We start from the raw sequence: 25,430 nt of genomic DNA, 5'->3' as shown, positions 1-25,430 counted from the left end.
TTTATGCAGCCCCCCACCACAGAGGCTTTGGGGGAAGGGAGCACCCATCGGATGGGGACCCGGAATGCGCGGGAGGGTCGCCCCCAGGCACCAACGGTGTTGAAAGCAGAAACAGAAACACCCTGACACCAAATGTCCCGAAGGGGGGTAGCAGGGCACGGACCCACCAGCGATCCTGTAGCGGGGTATCCGGCAGCTCACATGCCCGAGAGCTTGGACGGAGACAGGGGGACGCCCACACTCCTGGGATCTTATACGGGAGACATGGCACCCACACGTCATGGCTCCTGCATGCGGGGCAGCGAAACCCGCGCCCGGGGGCACGTTCATTGTACTCACCCATCTGCTCCATTGGTAGCGGGGAAGAAGGGGGCGTCCACGCAACAGTGATCCCGAGTGGGGCGAGCGACCCTCACGGACCCCACCGTTAAGGAGCAGGGACAGGGCACCACACGCCCGTAACTGTGTGGAGGACACCCATGGCCACTGGCTGCTACTGGGGCAGGACAGAGGCCCCCGCACACCAGGACTGGATGGGGGCACAGGCCAGGAGCACATCGCCAGGGATCCTTGCAGGAATTTAAACAAGACAGAGAAGCGCCCGATCGGATCCACCAGGATATCAATGGCCTGGGTGTGACCAAGTTCCTTTCATTCAGCTACCCAGCAGGGATCCGGATGGGGGGAAAGGGGGCCCCACGCACCCACTCGCGAGAGATCCAATGGGCTGGGCAAACCCACAGACCCGTAGTGGGGGGGTACATTGCTGGTGGCTATGCTGGGCAGTGGGTGGGGAGTGACCTCCACTGGCTGCTGTCTGCAGCACGGCCTAGCAGGACAGGGGATGAGTCCTTATGCAAGGGGGCTTCCAACCTGTCTGACCAGTTATGTCCCAGGGAGCAGAGCAATGGGAAGAAGGGGAGTGGAGCCCTGGCTGGGGGCAGGGCTGGAAGTGAGTGGGTTAGTTTCTGTCTGGGAGCATGGAGACAGCCTAAGGAAAGGGGCTAGAATTTAGGGGCCCAGTCTCCCCCATCTCAAGGGGGGCTGAGGCATCCTAGGCCTGCCCTGTAACCAGATTACATCTGTGCTGTGCTGTGTCCTGGAGAAGCAATAAATGCCTCTATTCTACTGGCTGGTGGAGTCTGTCCGTGCCACTACGGGGGTGCAGGAGATGGGAAAACCCCAACGCGCCGTCACAGGGGGCAATGGAGGCAGCCACACAACGTGAGATCCCTTCCTGCAGGGAGCCCAGGAAGCGAGTGAGATGCAGCCCCCTGCTGCACATCTGCCAAGCAGCCTTCTGGCTGGGGGTACCCACGTACCGGGTATCACTAAGGGCAGGCGGAACAGGGACACCCGGCCCTGTGGCACGGAGCGGATCACCAGTTGGGATCCTCTGGGCACGTGTCACTGACCCCGCTCCCCGCCATTGCCCTGGTGGCACCTTGTTCGCTGCCCCTGGGACCCGAGTAGCCTCCCGCGGGCTGAGACGCTTCAGCCTGTCTAAAGCCTCCGGGATCCACACGGGCCTGGGTGCGAGTCTGCGTCCAGTGGTGCACGGGGCCCAGCCCGGTGGATCCCACGGTCCCCTCTGAGCGTGACACCATTTCCCACGGTTTGCCCTGGGGCTGTCACGCTGCGCAGGGAGGGACTAGTGCCGCTCCTGCACAGGATCTGAGCTGAGGTAGATTCATTGACCCTCCATATGGGATCCCGCATGTTTGGGGACCCCCTTTCCCACCGTCCAATGCTCCAGGATGCAAGATGCTTGAGGGCTCCGGTCCCTCTAGTACCAATCCCCAGGCGTCCACGAGCCTCCGTCCCCACTTGCATGATCCCTCAGTGCAGGGTCCCCACCGTGTGGATGCTGCCACCCCTCCCCCCACAGGGCCTGTGCAGTGAGGTGCGATTCATTGTCATGCCCAAACCACTCGACCCCGCTCACCTTGCGGGCTGCGAGCTCCAGCTTCCCACAGGGCAAATTCTGCGCTTCGGCTGGACGGGGCCGCACAGAGGGTTTGCATGTTCCCCTTCCAGCGCAGACTATGGCACGCCCACAGAGCTCTGAGGCCAGCCGAGCCCTTCCCCCCAGGGAAAGTTTCAAGGCAGCAAGCCCCAGTGGAAAGAAGATTTTTGCCATTCCAACCAGAGGGAATGGAGAGTGTTGTGGTTTGTGTTCTGCCTACGGCGAGAGCTGGTATTCCAATCGATGTCACCGAAAAGAGGACTATGTAGCACTTTAAAGACTAACAAGATGGTTTATTAGGTGATGAGCTTTCATGGGCCAGACCCACTTCCTCAGATCAAATAGTGGAAGAAAATTGTCACAACCATATGTGACGGCGCGTTGGGGGTTCCCCGTCTCCTGCACCCCGAAATGGCACAAACAGACTGCACCAGCCAGTGGAATTGAGGGTGGTTTATTGCTCCTCCAGCACAGCGCAGCACAGATGTAATCTGGTTACAGGAACTGGGCTAGGATGCCTCAGGCCCCCTTGAGATGGGGGAGACTGGGCCCCTAAACTCCAGCCCCTTCCCCTAGGCTCTCCTCCATGCCCTCCGACAGCCAGCAACCAACTCCCTCACTTCCAGCCCTGCCTTCCAGCCAAGGCAGCATTCCACCTTCCTTTGTTCCTCTCCATGGGGGGTGTCTGGCCACTGGTTTGCATAGTGACTCATCCTGTTTTGCTGGGTCGTGGTCCCCACGACAGCCAGTGGGGGTTACCCCAGAGCCAGCAGCATAGAAACCAGCCAGGTACCCCCACTACGTCACAGTTCTCCCCCCTCCGAGAGCGAACTGAGCAGGGTCACTCCGCTCGTGACCTAGGGAAGTTCGGGTCCTCTGCGTGGGAACCCGCCCTGGGGACATGGGTGCTCCCCTTGACTCGGGCCGGCCGTGGCGAGGCCCCACATGAATTGGCTTCCCTCTGTCCACTCGCCGCCCCGCTCCAGGGCGACTGGCACAGGCCTGTCCTCGGGGGTCACACCCACCCTTCCACTGGCCTTGATCTCTGGCCAGGGTCTCTCGGGCCGGGGCCATGAGCCCAGTGAGCCTTCTCTGGACAGCCAGGGCGGCTTCCACCCCCGATGCTCCATCCAGGGAGGACTTCCCCTCCCATAACTCTCTCAGCAAGCCCAGAGGGTCTATCTGGGGTAGAGACCCCCAAGCCGCTTTCCTACTGTCTTGGGCCTTCCCGCCCCTCTGGCAGGAGTCACAGGACCGGCAGTACCGCTGCACGGCTGTAAAGATTCCCGGCCAATAGAAGTGCTGGAGCAGCCTCAGCCGGGTGCTCCGGATCCCCCGGTGGCCCCCAACGGGGGAATCGTGGGCCAAATACAGCAGCTTGAGGCGATACTTTCGGGGGACGACCAGCTGCCGCTCTACCCTCCATGCCCTCGCCTTCCTGGGGGGGAGCCACTCACGGAACAGGAGCCCACGCTCCCGCAGGAATCTCTCCTGGCCACCTCTCCCCCGGGGCTGAGCTGCATGGAGGCCAGCCTGGTCCCTCAGCCTCTGCAAGGAGGGGTCTGCCTGCACCTCAGCCTGGAATTCAGCTGCTGAGGCAGGGATCGGGACCTGTCCCCCACCTCTGCCTAGGTCCGGAGTCCCAGCCTGGCTGGACCCCGTGTCCACTGGGATGGGACCCTGAGGATGCTGCCAGGAGTCCTTCCCTGGACCCACGTTGTCAGCCCCCCGCTGGCTCTGGCTCCAGGTAGTGACTAGAGCCCGCTGGGATTCATGGGGCCACTCCTCTAGGTCATTCCCCATCAGCACCTCGGTGGGCAAGTGCGGGTGCACCCCCACTTCCTTGAGGCCTTCCTTCGCCCCCCATTTCAGATGCACCCGGGCTACAGGCACCTTAAACGGGGACCCGTCTATGCCCTTCAGGGTCAGCTGCGCGTGGGGTAGTATCCGCTCCGGGGCCACTATGTCGGATCGGGCCAGAGTCACCTCCGCCCCCGTGTCCCAGAAGCCCGTCACCTTCCTACCATCCACCTCCAGGGGTATGAGGCACTCGCTCCGCAGGGGCCGTCCTGCCCCCACCCGGTACACGGAGAAATCCGCCTCCTGAGAATCAGACCTCCCAGGGGAGGTGCACAGAGCATCCTTCCCCTCTCTCTGAGCTGAGGTTTGCCTACCAGCCCCTGCCTCTGGGGCAGCCTGCCCTTCCTCCCGCCCCAGCCAGTTAACCCTGGAAAGTCCCCGGTCCTGGGACCTGGTGCACTGAGCCCTCTTGTGGCCTTTTTGCCCACAGCGATGGCAAGTTAGGCTTTGGGCTGTCTCTGTCCCGGCCCTGGCTGGTTCTCTGGGGCACAGATGACCTGTTCCTTGGTCTCGCCCCGTAGTTGACTCCCTCCGTCGCTCAGCCGAGATCCGGTCTCTGCGCGGTTCCCTCTCTCTCCGGGACTCCCGTTCACACCCGGACCGGCTCTCCGTGAACTCATCCGCCAGTCTCCCGGCCTCCTGGGGGTTCTCTGGTCTCCGGTCCTTGAGCCACAGCCTCAGTTTGGGTGGGCACGCTTCATAGAACTGCTCCATCATGACCAGCTTGAGCAGCTCCTCTGCGGTCTGGGCTCCGACTCCAGACACCCACTTGCGGCAGTATTGCGCCAGGCGGGAGGCCAGGTCCACATAGGTCTCCCGTGGCCCTTTCTGTACCCCCCGGAACTTCTTCCTGTACATCTCGGGGGTCAGCCCGAACTTGTGCAGCAGGGCCTCCTTGACTCGGTTGTAATCCCCTGGCTGTAGGTCCTCCAGCTGACTGAGCACTCCGGCCGCCTCCTGGTTCAGTGCGGGGATGAGCTCCTGCAGCCAGTCAGCTGGGGGAACCCGTTGCAGTCCACAGGCCCTCTCAAAGGTACTGAGGAACCCGTCTATGTCACCCATGTCCTTCAATTGGGCCACCACGGGCCTCTCCAAGCATCTGGCAGTCCTGGGACCCTGGGGCCCATCCGCACTTGGTGCAGCCGGTGCCCCGCCGGTTCTCCGCTCTGCCATGGCCAGCTCATGCTGCCGCTGCCTCTCTCGATCTTGGCGCTCCCTCTCTCGGTCCTGGCGGTCCTTCTCTCGGTCCTCTACTTCCAATTCCCTGATCCGCAGCTGGATCTCCAGCCGCCGCAGCTCCGCTGGTCTGGCCCCTGCCCTAGATGGGCTACGGCTTGCAGGCCTCCCGGGAGACGCTGTCTCATCTCTCCGGTGGGTTCCAGCGCTCCTCCCCCTCTCTGAGCCTGACACACTCTCAGGTGGGGTCTGGCTGCTTCCCCTGGGGACAAGATCCTGGCCCCGTGGCTGGTCATTCTCTTCCAGCTGGGTAATCAGCTGGGCCTTGGTTGCTTTCCGCACAGGCAAGCCCCTCTCTCTGCACAGCCCCACCAGCTCTGCCTTCAAGAGTCGGGCGTAGGCCATCTGCCCGCTGGTCCCCTTGGTGCAGACTCACCAGTCTAGTGCTGCAGCGCCCCACGATTCCCAGGAACCGCTTCGCTCTGTCTCCAGCACGCCTGGCTCCAGGGCTCTTGCTTCTACTGCGCCTTGTCGCTTGCCGCTGGGAGCTTCATCCACGGGGTGCAGTGCATCCCACTTCTGACACCAGTGTGACGGCGCGTTGGGGGTTCCCCGTCTCCTGCACCCCGAAATGGCACAAACAGACTGCACCAGCCAGTGGAATTGAGGGTGGTTTATTGCTCCTCCAGCACAGCGCAGCACAGATGTAATCTGGTTACAGGAACTGGGCTAGGATGCCTCAGGCCCCCTTGAGATGGGGGAGACTGGGCCCCTAAACTCCAGCCCCTTCCCCTAGGCTCTCCTCCATGCCCTCCGACAGCCAGCAACCAACTCCCTCACTTCCAGCCCTGCCTTCCAGCCAAGGCAGCATTCCACCTTCCTTTGTTCCTCTCCATGGGGGGTGTCTGGCCACTGGTTTGCATAGTGACTCATCCTGTTTTGCTGGGTCGTGGTCCCCACGACAGCCAGTGGGGGTTACCCCAGAGCCAGCAGCATAGAAACCAGCCAGGTACCCCCACTACGTCACACCATATATACCAAAGGATACAATTAAAAAAGTGAACACATGAAAAGGACAAATCAAATTTCAGAACAGGAGGTGGATGGGGGGGGGGGGAGGTAAATGTCTGTGAGCTAATGATATTAGAGGTGATAATTGGGGAAGCTATCTTTGTAATGGGTGAGATAATTAATGTCTTTGTTTAAACTTAGGTGTAAAGTGTCGAATTTAAGCATGAATGACAGTTCAGAGGATTCTCTTTCAAGTGTGGTCTTAAAAGGTCTTTGAAGCAGGATGCAGGTAATCAAGTCGTTGAGACAATGTCCTTTCTGGTTGAAATGGCAAGAAACTGTTTTTTCTTTGTGATCCTGTCTAATGTCTGTTTAGTGGGCATTGGTCCTTTGGCGAAGAACCCCGGGTTCTCTGTGAGAGTGGCGGAGGGTAGAAGCTATCTCCGGGGGGGTCCAGTAGCGGGGACAGGTGCACCCCTACAATAGCGACTGGGCGTTACTGGTGGAGACGGGGACACCCGCAGAGTGAGGCAGATCTTGCCCCAGTGTTCCCTTTAATATTTTTAATCCGTGTGGGGAATAAATGTTGTGATGTGCACACAGGCATGTGCGGATGTGCACCACCCGTAGGCGCGCAGGCTGCCGGCTCTGGTCGCTCTGCTCCTCAGCTGGGCGCCCAAGCGCTCAGCCTACAGGGAACCTGCCTGTGGGGGGAGGGGCACAGAGCGGGGGAGCCGAGGCAGCAGCGAGGGAGGCTGGCGCCCCCTGCTGGCCCGGCCCGGATATGTCGTGTGGGGGCCGCCGCGAGCGCCCACGCGCCGCAGGGAAGTTGGGGCCTTGCACGGGGGCGCGGAACGCGCCTCACAAGTCTGTCTGCCGGGGCTCGCCGTAGGGAGGCGCCGTGCGCATGCGCAGCCCTCGCTGGTGCGCGAGTGTGAGGCGTCCGCGGCTGGGCGCCGCCGTGTGAGGGGCGCCGCGCCATGAAGTCCCGCTTCAGCACAGTCGACATCCGGGCGGTGCTGGCCGAGCTCAGGGACAGGTAGCGCCCCGCCCCCTCCCGGCCCCCTCCCGCTGGAGCCTCCGCCTCAGCGTCCCCCTCACTCTGCCGCCCCCAGGAACCCCGCCCCTCTGCCCCCACGTGACCCCCCGCCCTGTGAGACCCCGGGAACCCCGCCCCTCTGCCCCCACGTGACCCCCCGCCCCGTGAGACCCCGGGAACCCCGCCCCTCTGCCCCCACGTGCCCCCCCCCGCCCCGTGAGACCCCGGGAACCCCGCCCCTCTGCCCCCACGTGACCCCCCGCCCCGTGAGACCCCGGGAACCCCGCCCCTCTGCCCCCACGTGACCCCGCACTGCCCTGTGAGACCCCGGGAACCACGCCCCTCTGCCCCCACGTGACCCCCCGCCCTGTGAGACCCCGGGAACCCCGCCCCTCTGCCCCCACGTGACCCCCCCGCCCCGTGAGACCCCGGGAACCCCGCCCCTCTGCCCCCACGTGACCCCCCCGCCCCGTGAGACCCCGGGAACCCCGCTCCTCTGCCCCCACGTGACCCCCCCGCCCTGAGAGACCCCGGGAACCCCGCCCCTCTGTCCCCACATGACCCCTCGCCCCGCGAGACCCCGGGAACCCCGCCCCTCTGCCCCCACGTGACCCCCCGCCCTGAGAGACCCCGGGAACCCCGCCCCTCTGCTCCCACGTGACCCCCGCCCTGTGAGACCCCGGGAACCCCGCCCCACTGCCCCCACGTGACCCCCCCGCCCTGAGAGACCCCGGGAACCCTGCCCCTTTGCCCCTCCTAGGAAGCTCCCCCCGCCCTGTGAGACCGTGGAGAACCCCCGTCCCTCTACCCCCGTCACATGGGAGGCCCCCGACAGGAACCTCCACCCCACTGTCCTTTGTGAGACCCTGCAGAATCCCCTGCTCCACTCTCTGGGGAAATGTCCCCCCTCTCCTCCCCAAAGCACCCATCCCTGTATGAGGCACTGGGGCATCCCTCTGCCCTCCTGACTCCCCACCCCATGTGAAAACCCGGGAACTGCCCCCGATGGAGCCTGTCACTTCAGCATCTGATGTCAAAGGCCTGGGAACTACCACACCCAAAGCTTGCCCACGGGAACTGGAACTCTATTGCCTCCTGTTAGAGAGCCCCCTCTCTTCCCCATTGGTCCTTGAGAGAGCACTGATGCTCCACAACAGCCCCATGTGAGACGCCAGGAGAATCCTGATCATCCCACCCTACTGTTGTTGTTTTGCGAAAAAAAACCCACCTAAGTTATTTCAAGAGAAAACCCTTCCCTCGAAATAATCCTTAAACCTCATTTTTTGAGGAGTAAGGGTTATTTCAAGGGAAGGGTTTTCTCTCGAAATAACTCCGTTTTTTTGTGTGAAATTGGCGCTATTTCGCAATAGCACTATCAGTGATTATGCAAATGACGCGTGGGATATTTAAATCCCTGCTTCATTTGCAATTTCGGATGTCTACGTTTGCATTCCTCCCTCGAAGGAGGAGTCAAGTATAGACATGCCCTAAGAGACTGAGACGTCTTGACCCCTCCACACACACATTCCCACTGGAACCCAGACCCACTGCACCCCCATCCCTTATTCCACTATTCCTTAAAAAAACCCTGAGACCCCATCCCGCTACCCTCTTGGACACACATAGTCCCCCATCCTATCCCAATTATACCAGAGGGACTGAATATCCCTCTAGATGTGATCTGCATGTGATTTTATCATCTGCTTTATGCTGGCTTGAATTACTGACTGAAAGAGCAATACAGGCAGTTGTGCTTTCTATAGTTATGCTGAAAATGCTTTTCTTCTATCCAAAGCTAGCTCCTCAAGGGTTGTAAAAACCTGTTCAGCCACATGTATTGCTGATAGTCATCAACTGGGGGCTAGCTTGCTAGTGTAAGTGGGGCTTCAGTGGTAAACTGGTGATGTAGAGATATGATATGCGTTAGTCTCTCATAACATGGATTGTTACTGAAATTCTGGAGTTTCATTATGGACTTCAAATTGCTATTCTCTTCTAGTTCCTTTTTTCATGTATTTAATTAATAGAGCATCTTCTGATTGTATTCTGTTTCCCCGAAGTTTGTCCATTTTACTGCTTCTGCCCTGTTGCCTCTTCAAATGCTATTTGTATAAAATCTTGTAACTTAGGAAACTTATTTGTGTACATATAAATGTAGTTGTCACTTCATCTTTCTGACACACTTATATAAATTCAATCTTGGCTTCACAAAGTGTATTTTTTGTTTAACAGCTTATTGGGAATGAGAGTATATAATGTCTATGATGTGGATAATAAGACATATCTTATTCGCCTTCAAAAGTAAGACCTTCTTAACATTTGTGAACTTTGCTTTATTCCTTCTTAAATTTGAACATATTTGTCTTGTATTATTAGCTGCTTATCAAACCTTTGTAACCAGTTTGCTAAAAACTAGGTTTCTGGTGTTCCCTGAAGAAGAGAAATATTTTTATCATGGGAGTCCTTAGAAAATATCGGAGGAAGATAATTGTTTTTGCCCTTTTCACAAACAAAATACAGAAATATATGGAGGAGCAGGAGTGATTTGTGACTAAAAGTTTTTCTCAAAAATACCAAGAACAGTGCATGTATATGCTGTGGTAATTATTATGGTCATAAGATTTACTGTTCTGAAGCAAACAGTCTGATGTTTTTTACGCAGAGCCAGGAAAGTCAGTCAGCCAGTTTCTGTGTTGGGCTGTTAGCATTTTTTCCCCCATTTGTAGTGCACCTGATCAACTGGACTGTGCTCAAGGTGGGAGACTTTTCAAAGTGACTTCTTCCTGGATATTTTTGCAGTAATCAAATAACCTCATGATACCTAGCCCTTTGTTTAGTTTAGCTTAAATTTAAAAACTAACTATTGATCTTTTTGCTATCAACCTGGCCTCGGTATATCTCAACTATTCTAATATTATTTATTATAACATTGTCTGTGAAAGTTTTCTTTGACTTTAACTATAAGTTGTAGGGCAATCTGTGGTATTTTAGTGTACAGCTGTAATGTAATGAAATGTCATTGCTATTGATGGCTTTTAAAGTTCAAAGTAATCTTTATTTTGTCAACAGGCCAGACTGTAAAGCTACACTTCTAATTGAATCTGGCATACGGATTCACACAACAGAGTTTGAGTGGCCAAAGAATATGATGCCATCTGGGTTTGCAATGAAGGTGAATTAATCTTTCTCTTTTTGAAATTTCCTTCAGAAGAGAGAGTGAATATCAAAACTGCAGTTTCACCTCTAACACATAAATGAACTCTTAAAGTATTGTTGACTAGCTGATTGGATCTTGGTCAGGAGGATGATGATGAAGTTGGGAGCGGCTGGAAGGAAGGGAAACTGCAGAATTGTGGGGGACACAACTGGTACTTGGTACTAGGCAATATCAAAGTTTAGTTTTTAAGACTGATACTCAAGCTCAGACATGTTTACTGGATTATCAACAACTGTTGGGATTTTACTTTGGCTAAGTGAGTACAGGTTGCACCTCTAATATCCGGGACTCTCTGGTCCGGCAACATCCCGGACCACGGATATTGCTGGACAAGCGAGCCCTGGATGCCCATTTGGCGCCATGGGAGCACAGTCCTGGCCAGGGCTTGAGGCAGTGGGGCCAGCGGCCAGGAGCACAGTCCTCTCAGGCTGGCGAAGTGGGGATCACATCTCTGGCCGGGGGTGGCGCCATGCGAAACACAGTCTCAGTCAGGGCTGGCCAGGGCTGGAGGCAGCAGGGCTGGCAGTCAGGAGTGCAATCCTGGCTGGGGCTGGTGGTGGAGAGGGCAGTCCTGGCCAGGATTGGAGTCAGTGGGCCGAGCGGCTGGCACCATGGGGTGGCCAGCCCGGGCCAGGGTTGGAGGTGGCGGGGCAGACCTTGCCTGAGTAAACACTCTAGGACTAGACCATTTGAGGTCTCAGGTCTTGAAGAGGACTATTAGGCTCCAGTTCACAAATGAATCTGTTGTAGATGCAATCTGCTTGCCGAATCGGATTAATGATATGGTTAGCTGAGTCCTCACTACTGCAAAGAGACTGTGTAGGCAGACCCATGTACCAGCGAGCAGCTTCATTTAAATGCCTCTGTGCAAATCCCCTTCTCCCCTGCAATATCAGTGGGTGTCTTGTAGCTGCAGGAGTAACCCTGAGTGGAGGTCATTGCAGGACCCGGGCCTTGGATTGCACTAGTATTTCCCCTCCTTGGTATGGCAGAGACATGCAGATTTCAAATAGTACAGATTTCAAATAGTACAGTTTTTAATACTGTAAATGCTGAATGCTTAATAACAAAAGTGGTGTGGGTTTTTTGTTTGTTTTTTGCAATTTGGAGTTACTATTTTTCTTTATAGAGCAAGAATAAGTCAGAATTTGATTGTTTTCAAAGTTTGAGAAGCTCATGTGTGTAACATTCAGTTTTGTAAGTTATATCAGTTCTTGAAATCATCTAGAATAAGTGGGATATAACAAGATAATAGTGTTCAAATTGTCAAAGGCAAGACAGTCATTTAAATACACATTTCAGTTTAAAATACCATGAACAGAACCTTTCTGTTTACATATGCGTATTTTAATATTTCTTTCTCCCCCATTGGCAGTGTCGTAAACATTTAAAGAGTAGAAGACTTGTCAACGTAAAACAGCTGGGTATAGACAGAATTGTAGACTTTCAATTTGGAAGTGATGAAGCCGCCTATCATCTAATTGTTGAGCTTTACGACAGAGTAAGTCATAAAACTATTTAGTCTATAGATTAGTATTTAATAAGGACTCTAATAATGATCAGTTTTGATGCTATTGCAGGGAAACATTGTTCTGACAGACTATGAATACTTAATTTTAAACATCCTGAGGTTTCGCACAGATGAGGCAGATGATGTCAAATTTGCAGTTCGGGAACGGTATCCAGTTGATAACGCTAAAGCAGCTGCACCATTACCTAGCTTGGAAAGGTAACTTCATTCTGTGTAATATGCATATTGTAAATAAAGCAAAGGCTACTTTTACATATAAAAAAAGAGTGAATAATCTGTTTTATACTTTGAACATTGTAGCTCTCATGAAATTGAAATTATTTGCTTTCCTCTTTAATTAAAAAAACATGGACAATCTATTCAACATTGTGCATTTAGGCTTCTGAATAGCAGTTGTTCTGTTTATTATGTTTCCTAGGTTGATGGAAACAATATCAAATGCACCTCAGGGGGAACTGCTAAAAAGGGTCCTTAACCCACATCTTCGTAAGTAATGATAATATTATAAATGTAATGTACAAGTTGTTTGCATTTATGTTAGATTTAATGTGAAGATTAAACTTAAAAACCCACAGCTGTCTCTCAGAACATTCAAGACATTCTCCTACATATAAAATACAAAATTATCTGTTAAAAGTCAGGAATTTAAATACAAAGCCTGGCATTCAGAGGCATAGGAACTTGGCTGCAATCCTTCAATGTGCTTTATATGGGCATAGGGATCTGTCCATGAAGCACTTGTAGTATGGGACCTTTCTTGAATTTTCTCAGTGGTGGCCAGAGTATCTCGTTCAGGGCTGGAAATTAATCAGTCTTCATAGAGATTTCAACCACAATGTTTAAACTGTAATCTGCAGCTGGTTCTCTCTACTTTTATAGCTTATGGAGCCACACTCATTGAACACTGCCTTATAGAAACTGGATTGTCTGGTAATGCCAAAGTAGATCAACAGATGGGAAGCAAAGGTATGTAGGATTATAATATTTGCGCACTCCAAAAGTTGGCTTGACTATATTTGGATGAACAGAGAAGATAGGTTGGTACCCTTCAGAGAGGAAGTAAAAGGACAGTGGCTTTGTTTCCTGAAGAAGGGAGCTTAGCCAGGCTGGTCTCAGAACACCGATGAGTACTTTTGGGGAGATAAACGTCTTTAGATGGGAGGTTCACCTGTTAGTAAAGTTTGGTTGCTCGTAGCGTGTCGTGATTTTTTTAATGTTTAACTATTGGTCTTCAGTATTCATACCCGCTACTTCCCCTACCACACATAAATGTATGTAAGTGCTGTGATGGTCCTGAGTTGAATTTGAAAAGCTGGTGGGAAGTGTTCTTTGGGAACAGCAGGCCTGATAATTCTGTGAGCATTTAGTGGTAAGAGGCCAAATGTTTCAAGGAAAAGTCTTAGGAGCTGGAGATTGGTGTCTGCTTACTGTTACCTGTCCACAGAGAGCAGGCGCTGGAAGGCAATGCTTGTGTTGCCAGAGGTTGTTGGTTTCAGGGAGCTGAGTCACAGTAGGCACAGACTAGACTGCCTCACACTAAGAGCAGCTAATGAGGCACTTCAGTGTACCCTTGGGCAGCATCACAAAGGATGTGCAGTGTAAGATTTTACAGGCTGAAGAGTACATGAACTCTATTCTCTTAGGGTATGTCTACACTACCCCGCTAGTTCGAACTAACCGGCCGGCGCCATTTTTAAATGGAACGAGGTGTACAGCTAGTTCGGATTAGGAAGCGTAATCCGAACTAGCTAGTCCGTGCCGCGTGTAGCCGCGCGGCACGGAGTCCGAACTAGCTGGCATTTAAAAATGGCGCCGGCCGGCTTCATGCAAATGAAGCCCGGAAAATTCAAATCCCGGGCTTCATTTGCAAGTGCGGATGACTACATTACCCCCGCTAGTTCGAACTAGCGGGATAGTGTAGACATACCCCCAGAGCCCTAGCACTGCTTATACACCAATATTTTCCCATGCCTTTTAGTGTCAATTCTAAATAGTTACAGTAGCACTTCATCATATGGCATAAAGTTAATTGTGATATAGGAAGGATTAATAAGAGGCTTCCTATACAAGAGTCATGTATCAAAGTTTTAGTCATGAAATATAGATTGATAGATACATATTGATTAGAAAGCAATCTGGATTTAGAATTAATTAGAGTAGTTGCTTTAAATCTATTTGGAATATATAATTATGGGTAGAGATGATAACATCAGAACAATATTTTGCTGTGTGTGTTTTTTGGAGGGATAAAGAGCTATCTTAATATAGTGATCTGTAACTAATTAACATGATGATAACAGATCTCAGATATTACATGTGAGATGCTGTAGTAAAGAAGAAAGTTTTATGGCTAATGTTTCAAAAATAGTGATTTTAATTGTAGCCCTTGCCAAGACAGATAATTTCATTCATGCAGTTTGTGATTTCTGTGCATGGTTATGTATTTGTGCCAGCACTCATATACTTTATTCATGTATATACACCCATTTTTTTAATAAGAAATATCTCAACATTCAAAAAATATACCAAATGAGGCTTGCTTCAAAATGGACTCATTGTTTCTCATGTAAGGAGTTGATGGTTAAATATGATTATTAAAATGCAGACTTTTTTGAGATGAACAAGAATCCTGGTTTTAGATTGTTTCGGAGGGTAGGAGTATTAGAAAATCTCATAATCAAGACTTCCCACAAGAACTGTGCACTGGAAAAAATTCCTCCATACCCTTGACTAGAAATGCAGTTAGTAGCATAGATTAGTTTTTGGTCTGTCAGTCTTTACCCTTCATCAGTTAAATAGTGTACTGTGTGTGTATTGTAAAAGATCCCAAAATTCTTGCCACTTCAAAATCCATTTATTTCTTTCAGAAAATATTGAAAGGGTACTTGCTGCTTTACAGAAGGCAGAAGAATACATGAAGATAACTGACAACTTCAGTGGAAAGGTAAATCTGATATCTGCATGGTTCTGTTATGTTTAAAAATTTCAAAGTTAAACTGTCTAATAGAAGAACATGTTAATTTTTTATCATGTCAATATTTGCTACTGCTTTAGCATCCCAATCATATCTTCTCAGATTGTTGTTTTTACTGTTCCCTCCAAGCTGTGTGGCAGCACAGCTTTCGTGCATGGAGCCGTGAACCTCTGACTGGGGAGGGCTGGTTAATAACCTGTGAATCTGTGCTGATGTGCAGCTTAGGGTGAACACTGGCTGTATTCTATTTTTGCTGCTATGATGCACTCCTGATGCTAATCAAAATATATATGTGCCCTTTGCCTTGGATACGCAGCTTCTAAATGAGATAATGAAGTTAAAGGACCTATCTGACTTGCGTGTCATCATTTCATTTAAACAGGGATATTAATTTAACATATGAAGAGTTCAGGGATATCAGAATAATCTTAGGCTGTATTTCAGTGAGGAACCAACATTTAATTTTGCAATTATTTCTCTCAAGGTATCTCTCTTCATGAGCCTGGCGAGCAACATGACTGTAAATTGATCCTTCTGTATTGATCTGTGTCAGTGTTTCTCATCGTTTTTAGCTCTAGTGGAAAACCTGTGCTACCGGCCATCCATTCTTCCATATTATAAGGCAGCAGGCTCAGAACAAGTTCTCTGACTTCAGGGAGGAAAGAATTGCTCAGTTTGTGGTACGATTCATTCTGACTTGTTCATTATTGCATCCCAAACAACCAAGGGTTGTTTAAAATCTAAGGGTACGTCTAGACTACAGGCTTTTGTTGACAGAAGTTTTGTTGACAGATACTGTCGACAAAGCTTTGTCGACGTGACAGTGTAGACGCAAAGGACAGTGTAGATGCAATAACACCTTCTGTTGACAGAACTCTGTCGACAAAAGGTGTTATTCCTCGTAGAATGAGGTTTACAGCCACTGACAAAACTGCTGAGTTCTCTTGACGTTACGTCGACAGAACTCAGCAGCAGTGTAGACGCAGGTATAGTTTTGTCGACAAAAGTCCAGTTTTGTCAACAAAACCCTGTAATGTAGACACACCCTAAAATGCAAAGATTGTGTGATGCATTCTAGACGTAGGTTTGTTACAGAAGTTCAGCATTCATTTGGAATATTTTGGAGTAAAGTGTATGGCCAAAATTTTACCTGTGAAGTCACTTAGCACTTTTTTCCCCTAATCTGCGGATTTAGTGTCAGATGGTTGCAAGGTGTTGAACTGTTCCTGGTAAAGAGAAAATACCTTTTAAGATTCTTGGAAAGAAATGAGTATGAATGTGGTGTCTTATGTTTTCTTTTTCTTTTTTTCTTTTAAAGGGTTTTATTATCCAGAAGCGGGAGAAAAAGCCAAGCCTAGAGCCAGATAAACCTGCAGAAGAAATCCTCACGTAAATATTTGAAGTATTAACTCCTTTTCTTACTAGAGTACTTAAGATAAACTAGTTTTCAAGTGATACTATTGAATGTATATCTTACAGATATGAAGAATTTCATCCTTTCTTGTTTTCTCAACATTTGAAGTGTCCATACATGGAGTTTGAATCATTTGATAAGGTATGGTGGCTTTGCTTATTCTGTACTAAGTAGTCGAAATGACTGATATGAGACAGATTCAAGAAAATATGGGGCTGAACCTACCACCTTTGTATGCTTTGTTATGCCTGATTAGTTTGGCACATAAAATCAGTATCATACAAAGATATAAGCTAAGTAAAATGTTTCTCTGTGGCTACATTTGACCTATTTATGTTCCCAGTTTGTCTGCCATGTCCAGTAACAGTGGCTTTGTAATTGTTTGGTGTTGGAATTGTGAATTTGATTCCAGTTCATTCCCATGGTTAAAGCTAGGCCTGTGTTTAAGTACCTTGCTATTGGCCCTTGACTAGGTAGACCTGATGAAATTACTGAAACCTATTTTAGGATTAGAATCCTGTTTGCAATCTCTGCATCTTCCTCTTAGGAACAGACCTTCCCCTGTTTGCTCACTCTTTCCTGATCTAGGCAATTGCATCTTTTGAGATCCTTTAAACTGACTTTTTTTCTCTTGAAGGCAGTGGATGAGTTTTACTCCAAGCTAGAAGGTCAGAAGATTGATTTGAAAGCTTTGCAACAGGTACTGGCTCATTCAGAAGTGGAACATCTGGTTTAACTCCTTTAGAGCTTCAGGATGCTAGACAATTGCCTGATTGACAGGCCCTTGCTCTTTACAGTTTGGTGGGTGGGTGCCGGCTTGTTCTAAAAGATGCAGGCTAGTATGGAGCAGGTTGGTGCACCAGAGCTTGTCTTGCTGGGAAATGATGATCCTTATGTTACAATGTTTTGTGGATTCCTCTTAAACTCTGTACAAACAGCATTGAATAGCTAATCAGCAAGGGCGTGCCTATCCAAAACACATTGAAGTGGCTCTCTCTACTCTTTCTATGACAGTGCTCAACAGAATCCTGTTTCCACTTCTTTTGTCTCTGTACTGTAATAGGACACGGTTGGGTGTTGAATATCTCACACTGTAGAACGGAAGGTACAATTTGTAATATGCTTTTCCTTTCTTCTGTTTGACTGTTGACAGGAAAAACAAGCCCTGAAGAAGCTGGATAATGTTCGTAAAGATCATGAGCATAGACTAGAAGCTCTTCATCAAGCCCAGGTAGAACTATGAGTTTCCATCAGACAGATTTTAGAGAGAAAACATTGTTAACATTCCATGCAGTATCATCTCCACCATAAGTTATGTTCCATAGTGTTCACGTGAGATGACAAATTAAAATATTTGGTCACTAGCAAGTTCCTTTTAGCTCAGGGGTTGGCAATAACACCAGGGTTAGCCCCTGGCAGGGCACTGCTGTTATATTTACCTCTGCCTCCGAAGGTATGGGTGATTGCAGCCTCTGTTGGCTGTGGATTGCCATTCCTGGCCAATGGGGGCGCGTTGGGAAGCGGCACGGACCGGGACACTGCTTCCCGCTAATCCCTTTGGCTGGGAACAGCGATCCCTGGTCAAGGGGAGCTGTAATTGCATGTACCTATGGACATGCAGGTAAATATAGCGACCAGGGCTAACCCTGGCAGACCGGATCCAGCTTGTGGGTCAGCATTTGCCCACCCCTGCTCTGGCTTCTCTCCCTTCTTGGTGAAGTGTGAACAGTTATGATGATACACTACTTTTTGTCGATGCATTGCATACACTTGGAAGAGGTTGCCTGCCTAGATCCCATTGCAAGATCAGAACCCGATTTTGAACAGTGTGGTGGTGAAGTTTAGTGCAGCTGTTTTAATTGTGTGGATTTATGTTTCTTTAATCGGCATTTTTGTACATTGTAAACTGGTTTATAGTCTGAATTGTAAGAGAGCTTTTTCTTTCCTGAAGGAAATTGATAAGGTAAAAGGAGAGCTGGTAGAAATGAATCTGGACATAGTTGACCGAGCTATCCAGGTGGTGCGCAGTGCGTTAGCCAACCAGATAGACTGGACGGAAATTGGAGCAATTGTAAAAGAAGCTCAGGCTCAGGGAGACCCTGTCGCAAGTGCAATCAAAGAATTAAAGCTCCAGACAAACCATATCACAATGCTACTGAAGTAAGTATGTTGTGGATCAACAAGGCATTAACGAAAGGGGAACTCATTCCACAATTAGCAAGTTAAGTAGGAAAAGAGCATCTCCATTTGGGTTTACGTTATTTTGTCAGTTAATAGATATCAGTAGATGAATTCATGGTGCTGGGTTATAGCAGTCTCAGAACGTGAGGGCTTTGTGAACAGAGAGGCATGGATCCAATATGCACTTTCCTGTCTTGTTTTTTCCTTCAGTTCAGTAACTGAAATAGACTCGTCAAGCATATAAAAGCGGGACACATTTAAAAAGCAGTAGGAAATGTCTAAGGGAAGGGCAGTAGTGTGCAAAATCACTTTCACTTGCATGTCCCAGGCAATTCTAGGAAACCTCTCTCTCGTTTGGTTTGATGCAGCAGGCAGCACTAAGCATATTATGTAAAACGAATACATTAACAAATCAGTGATAGAAATGTAGCCGTGTTAGTCTGGTGTAGCTGAAACAAAATACAGGACTGTAGCACTTTAAAGACAAGATGGTTTATTAGATGATGAGCTTTCGTGGGCCAGTGGTCTGGCCCACGAAAGCTCATCATCTAATAAACCATCTTGTTAGTCTTTAAAGTGCTACATAGTCCTGTATTTTGTTTCATTAACAAATCAGTAACGTGGAGGATCTTGACAGTCCTGGATGCTAATCGGGAATGTAGCTGGGAGTTTAACATGCCTCAGGGCTGGCTGGACCAAGATGGCCCAATAAACAAGTTAAGAGTTCGTTCAGACTGCGGTGAGCTGATATTGAGATCATTCTGCTCCCTCCAGGAAAATCATCATGAGAAGCTTGATATTGGATCAGTGCCTTGCCCTTGAGAACATGTAAAATGTTTTTAAAAAGGTATACAAGGGCTCTGCAGGTATTGGCAGCAAAACAGAAATATATTTCACTGTGTAAATAGCTTGGAAATCCTGTCATCTTAAAATCCAAATATAGTAGAGACCTTAGTTTGAGCTAGTATCCCCTATCAGGAAGCCTAATAATAAAAAACCAATAGTGGAAAATATCTTTAGTCAGTGAAGAAAAAGAAAACTGGACTAATAAGCAAAAAGTGCATATATGGGTTTTCAGATATATATTCCAGCTTCTGAGTAGGAATGTTAGATAATGGGTAATTACATAGTTGAGTAACTGCATGAATTCTTATTGGTCACCCAACTATTCTGTAGTTCCCAGGGGTGGGGTTGGCAGCCTGTTCACTCTGGCCACCCTTCTGTAGAGCCCCCGCCATTCCACGTTGCTGCCTCTCTGTCAGAGGCAGCAGTGTAGGGTGCCAAGCGGGAGCCAGTCTGCGAGGGGAGCCAGTTTAAAAACCAGCTCCCTGCACAGACCAGTTGACTGCCACCTCATGCTGCTGCCTCTGTATCTGAGGCAGCAGTGCGGGGTGGCAGCAGCCCCTGTCCACAGGGGGTCCAAGCTTCTTGTAGACAGAGGCTGCTGTGGGGAGGGGGGAGGCTGCTGCCACGGAGCTGGTGCTGGCAGCAAGGGAAGAGGGGGAAGTGCGTGCAGTCGACAAGGTTAACCGCTAACCCTAGGCTTATCGGTTAATTGTATAGTTGACTACAAGTTGTCATCCCTACTTCTGAGTAGAATGTGGGACTGAAATGAATCTGCTTCTGCTCACTGTCACAATTTGCTTCCTGTATTATTCTGAGGAAGTTCTGTGGCTTGCCCTTTATAGGAGGTCAGACTAGATCCGTGGTCCCCAAAGTGTGGGACAGCAAAGGAACATCGGGAGAGCACAGTGGGATCTGGGCTAGTTCCTGTGGGGGGAAAGGGGACAGGGCAAAGAGGTGGCAACACCCAGCCCCGTTCTGACTCCAGCTCAGCTTTGGCTTAGCCCCGGCCCCTGGTCTCAGCTGTGGTTGCAGCCCTGCTCCCAGCTTGCAGCTCAGATCCCCTTCCTGCTCCAGTTCCTACTCTGAGCTCCTGACTAGAGTTCCCAGCTTAGCCACAACTCTGCTCCTGACTCAGGGGAGCACGGACCCGTTCCATTACTGGTAAAGGGAGGGTGCAAGAGGAAAAAATTGGGTATCATCGGAATAGATGATCCCAATGGTTTCTTCTGGCCTTGGGAATGTATCGGTCTCTCTATTTGTTTTTTACAGTGTGAATGACGGTCACACACTGAATCATACATGCCATCTGAAGATAATTGAATCTATAGAAAATAGTGGAAACAGTAGTGTACTTTGCTGTGTGACATATAGAAAACATTATGCTCTATGCTCCTCTATCTCTGTAAGGCTACAGTGCCAAACATAGCAATAGAAGGCAGGCTCGCTGTGCCCAGGAATGGCAAAAGTTACTCAAAGTAATACATCCTCAGAATAGTTTCACGATACTGAAACAGATATTTCACAAAATCTCAAGACCATTGTCTGTCTTGCATTTGCTTTGATTAAACATAATGAGCCACAATTTACTCTTCATTTTTCAAAAAGATCAAAGGTAAAATACCTTGTACTTATTTCATCTTTGTTCTGCTTTTCCTTTTCCTGTCTGAAAGTGCATTATCAAAACTGTTTTCATTATGCATTTATGTTCATTCATAACCATAGAGTTTTCTTCAGATTGAAAACAAGAATGTGTATCCTTTGTAATATTATTTACAAAGCGAATGGAAGAAGACATGAATCTTGATGACTTTTACAACAAAAAGTCTGGAGTACTTAAGACAATCAGTATACTTTTATATTTTGGTAGAAACCCATACGTATTATCAGAGGAGGAGGAGGAAGAGGAAGATGATGAAGGTGATCATTGGAAAGAAGTTGAAGAACCAAAGGGGAAAAAGAAAAAGCATAAAAATAAGCAGCTGAAGAAACCTCAGAAAAACAAGCCATTGTTGGTTGATGTTGATCTCAGTTTGTCTGCGTATGCCAATGCTAAAAAGTAAGATATAAAATATGCTTCACCAGTGTAATTGCACCTGTCTTTTCCTAAATAAATATTTAGAGTGTGTGGTCTTACCTTCACTAGTTAAGCCATCTCTGACAATCGTTTAATTTAACGTTAATTACATCAAGCATAGAGTCAGATATGGGACATAATGGCTACTTTTTTTTTTTTTGCAAAGCAAATATAGAGACATGATTTCTAGAAAGGATAATAAATTAGTTACTTCATTTCAACTGTTACAACTTTCATATGAATGGTGATAGGCAATAAGCAAAAAGCTAAGCCAAATATAACATTTTCCTTATCAAAATGGAGTATTCACTACTGGCATGAAGTACCGTGGGAAGAATTAGGCTGTACAAATGAATTAATAAGCTGGAATCTGTGATGAAAATGGATTTGTTTTTCACAGATATTATGATCATAAGAGACATGCAGCCAAAAAGACACAGAAGACAGTAGAAGCTGCAGAGAAGGTATTTGTTACCTTTCCCTGGTTTGTTTTTAATATGGTTATAACCAAAGATGTTTTATTGCTACCTAAACCAAACTTTCAAAGTACCTTTTTGTGTTAATAGTACAGTTGTGCTTATTTAAAGTTTCAATCCCACCTATCAAGCTTACCAAAACAGTGTAACCCACATGTAGGACCAACATTTCCATCAACAATTATGAACTAAAAATGGGTTTATAATGGAAATGCTGACACATCAGTACCTGTGGCTCCATTAATAGGAATCAAAATGATCAGGTAGCTGATAAGCTTCAGGGAGGTAGCCGAGTTGGTGGCACAACCCACTTCTTCAGATGAAAAGCCCACGAGAGCTCATGATACCATCTATGTGTTTTGTATAAGATTCATCTATAAGATATTGCAAGACTGTTTGTTGTTTAAGTTTTTCCAGGTAGCTGATGTAGTTTCTCTACATATAACATGATGGGGCAATGGAGATATGCCTTTTTCATGTCTCATGAAGACTTTAAGACTGCCTTTGATGAAGGGCCTCTAATTTTGCATGTGCAGGAATGGGTTTTAGGACTGCAAATTGAATTATGTGCCAAATGAGTAGCCTGTCTCAATCTATGTTTTTTGGGGGAGGTGTATTTTTCTTCACACTGTTCTATTGTATGCTTATTGGTTGTATGATCACTACATTTGTGGAACTGGGAATGTCCATCTTTATCTAAATAGGCATTCAAATCTGCAGAAAAGAAGACAAAGCAAACATTGAAAGAAGTTCAAACAGTTACCACCATTCAGAAAGCAAGAAAGGTTTATTGGCAAGTAAACTTTTGATAGTTACCCTCTTAGATTAACATGTGATTCTGTGCAAATTTAAAAGGACATTGTTGACATGAAATCTAATTTTTTTAAAGCGTTAAATGTATTTTGTTTCTATACCTGTACATACATCCCCTGCCAGTTGTGACTTCAGTTATAAGCCCCAGTCCTGCCCTATTAGGGCCCCTTCAAGGGTGCTCTGCATGGACATGTAGGTTTGCTGTGTGGGGGCTTTTGTGGGATTGGGGTCATGTTTTCTTAACATTTTTAAACATTTTCTCTGCTATATAAAAGACCCAAACAAACAACTGGGGAGACTGACTGTACACAACGTAGTATCAAATGCACACAGAGTAAACCTGGAAAATAAAATAAAAATACTTTTCCCCTTTTTATAAAATGCTGTTTTAAAAGTAGCAATTTTAGTAAAAAAGAAGTGTGATTTGCTTGATGCGTCCTTTTAAAGAATATGATCGCCAGTACAATTACATGTATTCAGTACCTTGAATTTATGCCATATACACATATCTGAAACTGCAGCTGGTCAACAAAACAAAGTGTCTTTGGGAATACTTGTGTTTCTACCTATCATACATTAAGGTACTGACCCCCTGGTAAAATCATGCTTCTGTAATTAATCCAGTTATTTTACACAGAGTAATTTGATGTCATTTAACAGGTTTGAGAAGTTCCTGTGGTTTATTAGCTCTGAAAATTACCTCGTTATCGCTGGAAGAGATCAGCAGCAGAATGAAATGATTGTGAAGCGATACTTGAAATCCGGTTAGTAAGATTAAATCAAGCATGTCCGCATGGCTCTTGTTTTCTTTGCTGATTGGGATAAATGCTTGTATTGTACATCTAGAGCGGAGGAACGCTGTTGGGTCTTTATTAGCTTGTGTGTAAAATCCAGCTTGCTTGTGTGCATTCTCATTTTTGTACATCGTCTTGAGAGCTCTATAATTATGTCCAGGTGTGAGAGGGAATGCAGCTTCTTCACCCAATAGTTTTGAAATTGCCTGAGCTGAGTTACAAAGCAGCAGATTTTACCTTGTACATTGTTCCACAAGGAGGAGCATAAGGCCTAGATACAGCTAGTATTGTCCTACACAGTAGTTCTCCTTTGGGGCCCTAGACGGCGAGCAGATTGCAGGGGATTCACCAAGCAGACTAGCTTAGACTTGTTGGGGACGGTGGAAAGCTGGAGCTGCACCTCGTGGCATTGAAGCCTGGGGCCCTGAAGCTGAGCAACTTTGTTTCATGGTGCCCCCTGTGGCGTGGGCTCCCTTGCAGCTGACCTGCTTGACTCCCCTCACGCTGGTCTAGGGATATTAAATATCGGTTAATTGAGTAGTCGATGAACCTCAGGAATTCTTATCAGTTACTCAATTATTCTATAGTCCCCGGGTGTGGAGCCGGCAGCCAGTGTGCTCCAGCCCCACGTCCGAGGAGTCCCCTGCCACTCTGCATCAGAGGTAGCAGTGTGGGGTGCCAGACGGGAGCTGGTCTGCAAAGGGAGCCAGTTTAAAAACCAGCTCCTCGCACATTGGTGCTCTGATACAGAGAGTGGCAGCAGCCCCTGTCCAGAGGCGGGGGGGGGGGGGGAGGCGCTGAGCTCCCAGACCCAGTGCAAGCCAGAACTGAGCCGGGCTGCCTGCCTGGCATGAGCCTTGGGTATGTAAGGCGGGGGAAGGCAGCAACTGCCAGGCATGGCTCTGCCCCCAGAATGCCTGCTATAGGTGTTCTGGGGGCGGAGTGTTACTGTCCCCAGTGCCCATCCTCCCCGTGCTCTGGAGCTGAGAGGTTGGGCTGGGCCAGACCGCGCGGCGCAGCATGCCCTGCCTCTCCCCTCCTCCGGTGCTCCGGGGCTGGAGAGGCTGGGCTCAGCTGGACTGCACAGCACGGTGTGCCTTCCACTGGGGCTGGGGAGGCTGCGGCAAGCGCATGCCCACTCCCCTCCCCATGGTTGGAAGGGGGAAGCATGCGTGTGGCGCGCTGCCCCGCCTCCTGAGGGCAGGGGATTTGTGGGGCCTAGAAAAAGGGGCGGTGCTGGAGGTGGGGCTAGGGGTTTGCCTCCCCCAGCCTTGCCTTCACTGACTGCCCATGCCGCCTGGCTCCTAATTCACTTTAAAATGCAGAGCCGCAGTGGGCGTAGGTCCCAGACCCAGCACAAGCCAGGACTGAGCTGGGCTGCTGGCCAGCCTGCTAAAAAATTGTGTGTGTGCGGGGGAGTGGGAGTGGAAATGCATGTAGCATTAACCGATCAGCTTTTGCTATCAGTTAATCAACTACACACTTACAAAAGTCACAACCAGTGTAGGGACGTATGTAGTAGAACAGTTGTTGGGGCACAGGTAGGCTCAAGCTTTAGTAGGATGTTAGGATGTGGGGTGGGAGCCCTCAGGAAGAAAAACATGGAGAACCCCTTTCCTACAGCACAATGCAAAATTCAGAGGTGCTGCATACTGAAGGGCTAAGGTGAACTAAGGTTGTCATGAGATTGATGTCAGAATAAATGACTAGTATTGGCCATAATTGACAAGTAGACAGAATTACTGTTCCTTAACTTGTGAATGTTTTGGCAGTGGTCCGCCTAGCTCAGTTTCTAATTCAGACTTGGGAGTCCTCTCTTAATGATCAGTTACATGTGCCCAGTCATGTGTCCCAATCCTATCTGTTCTGTTGTAGGAGATGTGTACGTGCACGCTGACCTACATGGTGCAACTAGCTGTGTAATCAAGAATCCTTCAGGTAATTCATCTAATAGATCATCTGTTACAAACAATGTGAAATACATTTTAAAATGTAATTGACTTTAATACAAATGTTGTACAGTCATCCCTTTGTCCACTCTTATTTTGGGAGTTTTAG

The 25,430-nt window shown here is 48.5% G+C and overlaps 1 protein-coding gene across 2 annotated transcripts in view; it reads left to right on the top strand.

The window, feature by feature from the left end:
- The first annotated feature begins 6,893 nt into the window (after positions 1–6,893).
- Positions 6,894–25,430, top strand: part of NEMF (nuclear export mediator factor) — a 36,768-nt gene continuing 18,231 nt past the window's right edge. For both annotated transcript variants that reach the window (XM_075926147.2, XM_075926146.2), the window contains exons 1-18: positions 6,894–7,052; positions 9,285–9,353; positions 10,122–10,224; positions 11,645–11,770; positions 11,850–11,998; positions 12,219–12,286; positions 12,680–12,766; positions 14,668–14,744; positions 16,093–16,163; positions 16,254–16,329; positions 16,826–16,888; positions 17,342–17,419; positions 18,140–18,348; positions 21,083–21,271; positions 21,690–21,753; positions 22,470–22,558; positions 23,239–23,342; positions 25,248–25,310. In XM_075926147.2, coding sequence (XP_075782262.2) covers positions 6,994–7,052; positions 9,285–9,353; positions 10,122–10,224; positions 11,645–11,770; positions 11,850–11,998; positions 12,219–12,286; positions 12,680–12,766; positions 14,668–14,744; positions 16,093–16,163; positions 16,254–16,329; positions 16,826–16,888; positions 17,342–17,419; positions 18,140–18,348; positions 21,083–21,271; positions 21,690–21,753; positions 22,470–22,558; positions 23,239–23,342; positions 25,248–25,310 — 1,744 coding nt within the window. In that variant the 5' untranslated portion in view covers positions 6,894–6,993. The remainder of the gene's footprint in view (positions 7,053–9,284; positions 9,354–10,121; positions 10,225–11,644; positions 11,771–11,849; positions 11,999–12,218; positions 12,287–12,679; positions 12,767–14,667; positions 14,745–16,092; positions 16,164–16,253; positions 16,330–16,825; positions 16,889–17,341; positions 17,420–18,139; positions 18,349–21,082; positions 21,272–21,689; positions 21,754–22,469; positions 22,559–23,238; positions 23,343–25,247; positions 25,311–25,430) is intronic.

The sequence above is a fragment of the Pelodiscus sinensis genome, chromosome 5 (assembly GCF_052426305.1).
Source record: "Pelodiscus sinensis isolate ZL-2025 chromosome 5, ASM5242630v1, whole genome shotgun sequence".
In the NCBI taxonomy this organism is placed as follows: Eukaryota; Metazoa; Chordata; order Testudines; family Trionychidae; genus Pelodiscus; species Pelodiscus sinensis.
This window is presented reverse-complemented; position numbering and strand designations above follow the sequence as displayed.